Source organism: Falco peregrinus, chromosome 4 (assembly GCF_023634155.1).
Source record: "Falco peregrinus isolate bFalPer1 chromosome 4, bFalPer1.pri, whole genome shotgun sequence".
In the NCBI taxonomy this organism is placed as follows: Eukaryota; Metazoa; Chordata; class Aves; order Falconiformes; family Falconidae; genus Falco; species Falco peregrinus.
In genome coordinates, this window is record NC_073724.1 from 32,878,591 (window position 1) to 32,890,813 (window position 12,223).

At 41.4% G+C, this 12,223-nt stretch overlaps 1 protein-coding gene across 1 annotated transcript in view; it reads left to right on the forward strand.

Annotated features, from left to right (window-relative positions):
• Positions 1-11,862, forward strand: part of PTCHD1 (patched domain containing 1) — a 35,491-nt gene extending 23,629 nt beyond the window's left edge. Inside the window, exon 3 of the mRNA XM_055802753.1 lies at positions 10,204-11,862. Within this exon, the coding sequence (XP_055658728.1) occupies positions 10,204-11,858 (1,655 nt within the window). The 3' untranslated portion in view covers positions 11,859-11,862. The remainder of the gene's footprint in view (positions 1-10,203) is intronic.
• Positions 11,863-12,223: the final 361 nt, after the last annotated feature.

Sequence of the window (12,223 nt, forward strand, 5' to 3'; positions counted from 1 at the left end):
GGTCCTTAACATGTTAACTCTGCATCAAACCACCTCCTTGACTAGTGATATGTGGGGTATGTGCGCTGGAGGGGAAGTTCATCTTGCCAGCCACATCTGTCATTCCTTTACTATCCTGGCATCAGGCTGTCCCACCCTGTGCAGCTCCCCTGGTGCAGAGGGTGGTCCTGGCTCCCCCCGCACACCCTGCAGTCTATAGCCCATGCCAGCAGCAGTAGCGGGAAGCCACAGCCCTGTGCCCTCCTCTTCTTGGCATCCTCCATGCGGCAAAACTAAACCCTTCTCCCTGTCTCATCAAATAACAGCTTAGTCAGAGCGCTGTGCTTCCTTGGGGATGTTCTGATGTTTCTGAGTTAAAGACAACTAAGAGGCATCCCCGGGAGGAGCAGGGGACTCTCAGGCAGGGAGACCCTTTGAAGACAAGTGGGAGTTTGGTGCTCCCCTGCTGTTTGCCCCAGAACCACAGGCTTGCATGTATGGCACAGGTTAGGCTCAAATGCTTTTGGTTTGGATCTGCACAAGGGCTGGGTAGTCGGTAGATGAGCGCGCTGTGCAGGCATAAATATTCCAGCAGCTAAAACCAGGTTTCACTAACGCTCAGCTCCTTCTGTCGTACTGAACGAAATACGACTTTTAACTTTTGCCAGGTCTTTCATGAAAACAGAGGAGAGCAAGTCAACATGTTTAAACAGAGCTGACAGCCTGCTATTTAAACACCAAAACAAGCCTTTACCGATTCTTAAGTGGAATTAGATATTCACTTTATACATAAAAGTAGATTTTGAACTATAACTTGCTTTGCTTATCTTCCTTTCTCCAAATAAAGGAGCCACTCAGGTTTTCTCTCAAATGTATTTCTGTTTTTAAAATGTGCTTATCTGACATTTTTGCTATCACTATAACAACAAAACCTCAAATATTACATTGGTTCAATAGTAAAAAAGGGTGATCCAAGGAAAAACTGCATTTTCCCAAAGCCTGAATCAGTAGTTTTTACTCTATTGAAATCAATGGGACTATTCAAGGTTAACCACGTATGTGCTAAATTATCCATATAATCATTATCATAAAATGCTATTGATTTGAATTGAATTTGGTATGAGTTAAAAAAATAATTTGGAAATGCAATATCAAGTGAGATGATGATTTTTTTATAATGAATAGCTTTAAAATACACAGACTCCAAAAATAAAAAGTGGTGAACCATGTTACTGCCACCGCTGATTAGGGATCACGGTGAGGACTAGGACTATGAATACTGAGGCATTGTTTAATCCTACTTATTTAAAATACTTCTCCTTTCTTTTCCCCTTAGATAGGTAGAAAAATGACAGGAGTGTCTACATGTGTCTTGCATATTTGTGTGTGTTTCTTCAGAGCTAGGGATTTATATGTAGAATGATTTTCATTGAAATAGTGATATGTAGTTCATGCTCTTAAAACTAGCTTGTGATTCGTACCGTTTTCTAAAACATTGGCTTGTTGTTGCTTGTTTGCCATGAGGAAAGGTTGTACTGGGGAGTTTATGATTGGGATGAATCATGTACCCCGAGCATCGCTGACTGTGTCCCGACCACTTAGGGTGAGACCAAGAGCATGAGGGTGATTCCTTTTTCTCAGTGCATTCACTGTGCAAATGTGTACTTTTAACTCAGAAGGGACTACGCCTGACCAAAACAGACTAACAGGAGAACAGAGAGCTAGTCCTGTGCTGCATTTCCAAAAGTTAAGTTTAGAAACATAAAAAATGTAGGATATTATGGCAGACATCCATTGCCAGAAGACTGGGATCAAAATGACTGTGGTGCAGCAGATCCATATGAGTCTTAGGAGGAACCTAGCCCCCTTTTAAACTGTGCTTGGCAGCGCTACACGAGACATAAATGAGACATCAACCTTGTACAGATTTCCAGGCGCACCCTGTTCTCCTGTCTGTGCATTAAGCAGCGTGAGCACAGGCTTCACTGCCCAGAGAGTCTTTCTGAAGGATCTCTAGCTAAAAATAACATTGTGGTCTCATAGCATGAAGCTCTGAGCACCAGTTGAAAATTTCTTCTGTGCAGGCACCAACCGATACAGTGTGTTGTATGGGGACACTTTCTCTTCAGCGGTGTGTGTCTGTGGGCACAGCCACCCACAGCTGTGAAACACAGCAGATACTGGGAGCGTATTATTAAACATTGCGGTTTCTCTTATTTTGTTGCCAAGCAGATACAGCACAAAACACAACTCTCTCTCTGGAGACTGTGGCAGATTTTTATTTGTTGTGAATGCGCCAGGATGCTTGTGGTTTTGATCCTGGCAGCAAGTTGAGGAATACATGGGCATGCCTGGGGCTTTCTGACTGGGATGGCCGGTGCTGTTGTAAGCATGGTTGTAGAGATCAGCCTTACAATTGAGTGTGAATAGCTAATATTCAAATGTAAAGCAATCCCAGAGATTAATCTGCTGGTATAATGCCTAGATGCCTAACACGCTGACATATCTAATTTCAGTATGTTTTTCTGTTGGGAAGATCCCAAGTCGGATGTTAATATCTGCTGGCATAGTACACCTTAGTGATATATGTGTAATATTTAGTAGTCTTTAAAACAATAATTGCAAATACTGAACCTACCTGACAGCATTGTTGTCATATTTAAGAGGTATATTGTCATGCCTGTAGTTCAGTTACGATACAGACATGTAGAGTCTGTGTGACAGGAGGTAAAGAAAGTGTTGCAATATGTGCAGCCTGTGCTTACACCAGTACATCCCATCCTGTATCACTCTTTGTGTGTTCTTCTTAAACCAGGTACCACACCTGCATGGAGCATTAACGCTTTCTTGAACCTGTGCTTGGAGGTATGAAATGAAGTCAGACTGTGCTTGGGCACTTCACTCACTTTAAAAATGAGGATGCATTTAAGACTAATCAATGGTCTACAGCCCTCAGTCCCCTTGACACTGTTCCCCTGAGACAAACACTGCTGCCTGGAAACACAGTTGAGAACAGATAAGTACCTTATAGGGTATTAGTATCCTATAGGATTTTACCCTACACTGTGAACTGGGCTCCCAGAAATACTCAGGCAAGTGTAGGAAAAGCAAGTAGGGTTTGCAGTGCATTTTCTTTGCTCAACAGAAATGTTTGGGACAGGCAAGACTGCCTGTGGGATGCCCAATCATACACACGCTCTCTGAGATCTGACATTCACGCAGCAAAACTGTAGTATTCCAGGGCCCTTTTTATGGACTACGAAGATGCACAGCGGTTAGAGTAACCCACAGTGTGTTGCAACAGCATGCTAATGATGATTTAACTGTTTGGCACAATGCATGCCACTAAATTGCTATAAACTCAGTGAAAACTGTGTCAGTTAGGCTTGGTGCTAGTTCTGTCTGCATGCTGAAGGATCTTGGCTTGCTGCAGTATTTTATTATTTTAGTGAGAATGGGGTATGAAGCCAGATGTTTGCTTCAACTGGATACAAATTCTCTTGCTTTGCCTGTGTATTCAGTAGCACTTTGAACCTGCTATACATTACAAGTTAAAATCGTGCCTGCTGGGAGAGGCCACATGGGTCAGGTCACGTATTTAGCCAACAACTGGTTGATTGCAACTCCTGTGACAAAGGGAGTCCGGATTAGCAGTTTCACTTGGCTTTTCAGAAGATGGGAGCTGATGAGCTCATTGGTCTAGCTGGAAAAAATAAGTCAGCAGGGGGAAATTATCTCAGCCTCTTTGTTGACATTACTGTTGAGTTGGGCAGTGTACATTGTTATTTTTAATACTGTCTGTTAGGAAAATTCATTGCACCTTCATTATATCATATGTTATTACAGGTATCATTTTGGAAAGTGCAATTCCTGCGGTATGATTCTGATCTCCCATGTACTAATTTTGTGCAAGTGCAGTTCTTGAGACATTGCCTGCATTGGCAGCAAGCTGGGATATGAATTTATGTTATCCTAGCTATTTCATGTTAATTCATCCAGTGTTTGTCTCTGTGGATGATATTTCACTCCACTTTGAATGAGAATCAAGCTGTCCTTCACAGATTTCCACAAAGAAAGCTGGTGCAACATAGCTAGGCCCTCTGTAAATTCACACTTTTTCACAGCACACACAGTTCCTCTTGCAGACAAGTGCTCCTATTCAGTGGGATGATTCCAGGCTTAAATCAACCTAACTGAGACAGCATTTGCCCAGCTGAGCTGATAGTATTACAAGGATGCAGCCATTACAATACAAGCAAAAACCTTAAATCAAAATCCAGACTTAACCTCAGTAACTCTGTCAGAGCATGCTTCCACTTCACCCAGTTTACAAGGCTCCCTACCATGACTCATTACCAGTTTCAGCCAATCTTTTGTGCCATCAGTGTCAGGAAAAGGTTTCAGATTAAAAAGTAACCCTCAAAAAAAAAAAAAAAAAAGGTTGGTGATGTTCCTAATCCCAGCCATTCGTGTAGTAGGCGAATTAGTAGCGATGAGAGAGCAACAAACTTTAGTAAGGGAGGGGAACCAGTGTCTGAGAAGGGGGAAACACCCCTTATCCCAGCTTTGCTGCTAGAGAAGTCTGCCCCCCTTTGGAAGGCAGTTTAGTACTTTATTAGTCTTAATTCCAGCAGTTAATGGGCAACATATGCACTGGTGCAGCATTCAGCTTCATTGAGGTGGAGATCAATCATTATTAGTAGTGTCTTGTGTGCCACTGCATTGAAATAGGATGAATAAAATTAATTACCCTGAAAATGTGACCTTCCACACAGAATGCTCTAACTTCCAACGTGTAAGTGGTACTTTATTCAGAGACATTTTACTCAAGCATCAAACACACGCAGAGACATACAACCTTCAAAACAGAAGAACAAAAAAATGAGACCCACGGTGTATTCTCTACTTTCATAGATGGGTAAAACTGCAAGAAGATGAACCAAAACCATGTTCTCAGTCATTTCCCTTACTTTCTCTTACAGAAGAAGTCTATTTGAATACCCAAACCTCATCTTATCACGATAAAATCAGAACCTCACATGATTTTAGTGGAAAATTCAACATATCTCTCAATCTTTACAAAACAAAAGCAGAGAGCAGCCTTTGTTTTAGGGAAACAGTTAAGCTAAGCTAATAGAGAACTGATCTGTGATTCCAGTGACCTCAGGGTCACTTCACTGCCCTCTCACAGGCTCTGGGGCTGCTTTAAATCCCTTCACCCCTCTCTGCTTCGGTCTCGCTGTTTGGCAGGCAGGAGCAGAGCCAACTTTAAGCCTAGGCTGACAATGCCCATTCGTAAAGGCCTCTTGCTTGAACAACCACTTAGCAGGGGAAAGGATGCTTTTTTTTTAGAGGTTTAAAAATGGTACTAAAGAGAACAGTTTATGTGCCTGCACATAAGTAGTGTCTAAAATGAGGTAAGTAATTTGATAATTTTAAACAGAAAAATTTCCCTTAGTTTTTATAACTTCCTACAAGTGCTTTTTTCTCTCATGCATGCTCTGCATGGATTTTGCAAAGCATGTGTAATTGCAAGACTTGATCCTGAAGGAGGCAAATGAAACTTTTGATAGCATTTTCAGGCTACTCATAAAAGCACTGTATTTAAGCTAGGCATAATATATAGGGGTTTTTTCTTGGTATCGTTGCTAGCTTCTAAAATTAAAGATAGCCCACCTCAGCCTGGTAAAAATTTAAGCTCCTCAATTAACAGTGACTGTCTCCTTCATTTTCTTTGGCTACAAAAGTCAGAATTTCTTTCCCATCATCCAAGACATGTAGGAGTATCTCCTACAAAGCAAAGTAGTAGAAAAAGAGAATAAGGAAAAAAAGAGTTTGGTCCCCATTTTGTCCAAAACTTTCCTCCTATTCCTCTAACGTTTTCCTTTGCCCTTTCAGAACCTCTTTTCTGTAAAAAAAATCCCATCTTCTTCTCAGCTCATGGTTGTACAGCCTGACTGTAGGGCACAACCAGTGAATCATAATAGCAAATGTCAACAGGAAAAAATCTCCAGTAGCCCATTAGCTGTTCGAGTTCATATTTATTATTTACTGAATGACTGTGAATAATGAACAAATTGCTCTAAATCATGACAGATTTGTGGCTAAATCTCTATTAAAAAGGGAAAAATGGTTAAAGCAATTACAGAATTTATTTGCAAGGAAAAATTTGCTGCCTTCTTGTTAATATTACATAGAGTAGACATAGCACCAGCCAGAGGAATAGAGGTAATCGATGCAAATCAGTTAGGAATGCAAAAAATGGAAACTCTGAAATGACAGAAAAGTAAAAGAAATTCTCACAAAATGCTTCCATGGAGCTATCTGCCCTAATGTCTGTGGGTTAGACTTATATGAGCATCAGTGAGTTAGAAAATATTGGAGATTGTCACCCTAAGTTGTTCTTGTAGTGAGTATTTAAGTATTGAGAGCAGTCCTGTGGAGCAGGACTTGGGGGTTCTGGTGGACGAGAAGCCCAACATGACCCAGCAATGTGTGCTCACAGCCCAGAAAGCCAGCCCTGTCCTGGGCTGCATCAAAAGAAGCATGGCCTGCAGGTCAGCGGAGGTGATTCTCCCTCTGTACTCTGCTCTCATGAGACCCCACCTGGAGTACCGTATTCAGCTCTGGGGCCTCCAACATAAGAAGGACATGGACCTGTTGGAGCGAGTCCAAGGGAAGCCACAAAGATGATCAGAGGGCTGGAGCACCTCTGCTATGAAGACAGGCTGAGAAAGCTGGGGTTGTTCAACCTGGAGAAGAGAAGGCTCCATGGAAACCTTCTAGCAGCCTTCCAGTGCCTAAAGGATGCCTGCACGAAAGCTGGAGAGGGACTTTTTACAAGGTCATGTAGTGATAGGACAAGGGGGAATGGCTTTAAACTGAAAGAGGGTAGGTTTAGATTAGATATTAAGAAGTTCCTTACTGTGAGGAAGGTGAGACACTGGAACAGGCTGCTCAGAGGAGCTGTGGATGCCCCATCCCTGGAAGTGCTCAAGGGCAGGTTGGATGGGGCTTGGGGCAACCTGGTCTAGTGGAAGGTGTCCCTGCCCAGGGCAGGGCGGTTGGAGCCAGATGATCTTTAAGGTCCCTTCCAACACAAACCATTCTGTGATTCTATGATTCTGCAATTGAGAGGACTAAATTTGGTTAGGTAAATCTCATTCTGGCTAAATAAGGCTGATCTTTGGACTGCCGTGCTTAATTTGTGCATGAGTTTGGGCTTAATCTTTTCCTCAGAGGATACTGGATCAGGTCAGTAGTACCACTGATGCAAAAAAAGTGCAAGTTTGTCGTTTGGGGTTGTCTTCCTAAAGGTAAATGAGAAATTTTTAGCTGTTATACAAATGGACAGAGAAATCACAAATTGTACAACTAAAGGAAGATATGAATTCCTACCATGAAGATTGTGTAGCAAACAACTAAAGGAACATATCTTAAAAATAGGAGAGTATCTAAATTTTTTTCTGTTGGCTTTGTGCAGCACATGCGGTGATGCCTCTTCATGCATTTACTTGAGCAGTTCTCTAAATTGGATTCCTTTTTAGGGTAGTCTCAAAGATTATGTAAGGGCAAATCATGGTTTTATGTTTCCTGCTTAAAGAAAATATGTGATATAAGGAGTCATGTTATCAGATATTATCCAAGATCTTATACCTGTTAAAAAGCCATCTCAGCATCATATTTAACTAGCTCTAAATTCTTCTCTTCATCGCGAAGTCAGGCTTTCCAAATTAATGTGGCTATTTGAGTACTTTTAGGCAAGAGCCTATTAACGTGGAAATGTTTTTTTACAAAAACATGGTATAGCTAAAGCTCACAATGGAAGTAATTTGTAATATTCAATGACCTCATTTTATTCTGTTTTGCTCATTCCAAGCTAATGCATATGATGCCATGTGAAATTCTCAGACGAGCCTGTCTGCAGGACTTATGGGAGCCATAAATGGATTAAACCTCTCACTCCCTGCTTTGGCAAGTGATCAGTTACATTTAAATAAAGGTCAGTCTGTCTTTACAAAGAACACACTGAAAGCAAGCTTAATAGCTTTCCCTACTGAGCCTAGAACATAACTATTTGAAGCATAATTAGCAATAGGGTGCCAGTCACTGACTGCGCTTTTTGCTTGATTTTACATCTGGGGAGTTCCAGCATTCCCCATAAGCTTTAAGCGGGGGCACAGTGCTAGTTACTAAATTGACAGTCTTGACCTGGCCTCTGAAAGCAGCTGTAAAATATTGTTTGGGAAAATTAAGATGAATGCCAAATGCTATACCAAACCCAGGACCGTAATATTGCTACAAATTGGACATTCGTGGCTCATGCCATGACTCCAAATAACAACACAGGTAAGATAATCTGATAAACATGAGAGCGTGGACTTTAAATACCAGATGACCATGATAAGGAAATACACCAGCTGTCCTATTGTCTCATATTATGAGCTCTGTATTTTGAACTCTTTATAAAATACCCCATACCTACTCGTTTCGGCAATAACAGTGACCAGCTCTGCAATCTGTTAAAATAGGGTGGAGTGAATCAGCTACAGCTGCCCCTACAGTAAAAAGTACTGACCCCAAAAGGGGTGTTTTGTCAGAGTAATTAAATATTTAGCCTCCATGATGCTTTAAGAGTAAGCATGATCATCGAATCATGGAATCGTAGAATGGTTTGTGTTGGAAGGGACCTTAAAGATTGTCTAGTTTCAACCTTCCTGGTATATTTTCTGGTTTTAGGGTTTTCTGGTCCTTCAGAATGCCTCATTTGTTTGGGGGTTTCTTCACTGATGCTCATAGCCCTTGTGGCAAAAGTGATAATCATCTACAGGTGGAGAGAACAGAGCCAATACAGCAATTTTGGTACTCTGCAGACAGCCTGAAATTCTAACAGAGATCTGTGAATTAGTTTGACCAGCCTGACTGGTCAGTGTCATCAGCAACTAATTCAGCACTGATCATTTTATCTAATGTTATTAGGGAATGGGTAAGAGCAAAACACCGTGGACTGGCCTTTGGGAATTTCTGAAGATAATGCAAGAGCAGACCAGAGAGGCAGGCATGGGACAACAAAAACAGCAGCAGCAGAAGTAATTAAAAGGCAGCAAAGCGGGGGGGATTCAATGGAAAGGATCTACTAAGTTAAGAACATGATATGAATTATTATGATAAAATATTACAGTCTTACATTTTAGGTGCAATACAAAGACTATATTTTCCTGTTCATCTCTGTAAAACATCAACCTACTTTTATCTCAGCCACTCTAACCTGTTAGATGGTTGAATGGCTGCATTCCCAGCTTGGGTCCACCATGAGAGAGCAGAGGTCTGTGTCCTCCAAATGTGCCTTCATTATTATTCACAAAATAGAAACCGTAAGAGGAAGATGACCAACCACGAATTAAAATAAAACCATGTACTTTTCCCAATTTATCTGCACTTTGGGGTTAAACAGATGATTTTAGGTCTGCAGGTCTTTGTCTCCTTTCATGAATGCTGAGTCCATTGTAAGAGTTAATTAATACATTACAAAATGTAGGAACTGCCAAGAAAAATAGAGATGTATTTGGGTTTACAAGCCCTTAGATACATTAAAGTAAGGAGACCAATGCCTTAAGCAGTTCCATACCAGTTCTAATATTCTATATCGCTAAGATTTATTTGTGCTTTTTTTGTTTGTTCCATTTCTAGGATTTCTTTTTCCTGATGGAAAACTTGTGTAGGAAGTGGAGAAATCAGTGACTGATTTAACTGACAATTTTCAGCTTATATGAAAGTTTCATTTTTTACAGATTTTCTACAAAGCATTCAACTAATGCTCTTCTTCCAGCATAGGCACTTCAAGGTCATATTTCTTTGTTTTTGCCACAGGTCAGATCCCGTCACCAGGAAAAACTAATCTCAAAGCATCTTCCATCACAGGCACTCTGAAATAATGAAACGAAATAGCCAACCAGAAAAAAAATCCTTTTTTCTTGACCCACCAACCCTGCGCCAGCAGTACGGAACTCTCCTCAAGCTCTGGCAGTAAGGTTTGCTAGTCAGGTAGCGAATGTGCTCCTGGGGCTTAGGCCCCAATAATAATTTCTTTCTTCTGCAGGACATTTACTTGAAGCATTGGTAATGGCCAGCTGTGTCTCCTTTGAGTCTTTTAGCATGTCCACATTACGTTTTTCCACACATTGATTCGAGTACTTTAAACGATCGCTTTGTTCTCTATTGTAGGTCATGGGTTGTATGGGACTTTTGAAATGTTGTCCTCCTGGAGAAAAACTAGAGAAGACCAACACGTTAAAGAGAGGACTGCAGCTGTATTTGCAGACTCCATGCTTTCATTTTCTCTGACCACTGCCATGTACCTGGTCACTTTTGGAATAGGTGCCAGTCCCTTCACTAACATTGAAGCAGCCAGGATTTTCTGCTGCAATTCCTGTATTGCAATTTTCTTCAACTACCTCTATGTACTCTCCTTTTATGGTTCCAGCCTGGTGTTTACTGGCTACATAGAAAACAACTACCAGCATAGTATCTTCTGCAGAAAGGTACCAAAGCCAGAGGTATTGCAAGAGAAGCCTGCATGGTATAGGTTTCTTCTGACAGCCAAATTCAGCGAGGACACGGCGGATTCTGAGGAAACGAACACTTACGAGAGTCATCTTCTGGTGTGGTTCCTGAAACGCTATTATTGTGACTGGATAACAAACACTTACGTCAAGCCTTTTGTAGTTCTCTTTTACCTTGTTTATATTTCCTTTGCCTTAATGGGCTACCTGCAGGTCAGTGAAGGGTCAGACCTGAGCAACATCGTAGCGACTGCAACACGGACTATTGAATATACGACTGCCCAGCAGAAGTATTTCAGTAACTACAGCCCGGTGATTGGGTTCTACATCTACGAGTCGATCGAGTACTGGAACACCAGTGTCCAGGAAGATGTGCTGGAGTATACCAAGGGCTTTGTGAGGATATCTTGGTTTGAAAGCTACTTAAATTACCTTAGGAAACTCAACATATCTACTGGATTGCCCAAGAAGAACTTCACTGATATGTTGAGGAACTCCTTCCTGAAGACCCCTCAGTTTGCCCATTTTTCAGAGGATATCATCTTTTCCAAGAAATACAACAACGAAGTCGATGTTGTGGCCTCCAGGATGTTCTTGGTGGCCAAGACAATGGAAACCAAGAGGGAAGAACTTTATGATCTCCTGGAGACCCTGAGGAAGCTCTCTCTCACCTCCAAGGTGAAATTCATTGTTTTCAATCCATCGTTTGTGTACATGGATCGTTATGCCTCTTCAGTGGGAGCCCCCTTACAAAACTCCTGCATTAGTGCTTTATTTCTGCTCTTCTTCTCTGCATTCCTGGTGGCAGACTCTCTGATCAACGTGTGGCTCACTCTAACTGTTGCCTCAGTTGAATTTGGAGTTATAGGTTTTATGACCTTGTGGAAAGTGGAACTAGATTGTATTTCTGTGTTGTGCTTAATTTACGGAATTAATTATACAATTGACAACTGTGCTCCACTGTTATCAACCTTTGTCCTGGGCAAAGAGTTCACAAGAACTAAATGGGTGAAAAATGCCCTGGAAGTGCATGGGGTAGCTATTTTGCAGAGCTACCTCTGCTATATTGTTGGTCTGATTCCTCTTGCAGCTGTGCCTTCAAATCTGACCCGTACACTGTTCAGGTGCTTGTTTTTAATAGCATTAGTCACCTTCTTTCACTGCTTTGCCATTTTACCTGTGATACTGACTTTCCTGCCACCGTCCAAGAAGAAGAGGAAAGAGAAGAAGAATCCTGAAAACCGTGAGGAAATAGAGTGTGTTGAAATGGTGGATATGGATAGCACCCGAGTGGTTGACCAAATTACAACAGTCTAACTTGTTTGTTTGTTGCTTTTTTATACTAGGTCTTACTGAGGGAAAAAAAAAAACAATGAAAGAAACCAGTACTGACTAAATATCTGGGGAGAGGAAGGGGTTTGGAGGTTTTCATTCCCCCCTCTAAGCTAAATCCAGGAATATTGGGATATATTGATAAAATGATGGGAGAAATTAAAAATAAATTTTAAAAAAGAGCCAGGGAATTGTACCTTGCTCAGCTCCTATAACAGGTATTATGAGAGAATTTGCACACACATGCAAAGAGGGGTTGAATTTTAGAGACATGAAGTAAGTTTTAATGAGGGAAGTTGGGTTCCTAAGCAGCCGTCTGCATCGCCTGTACTGCAGATGCTGCAATTATT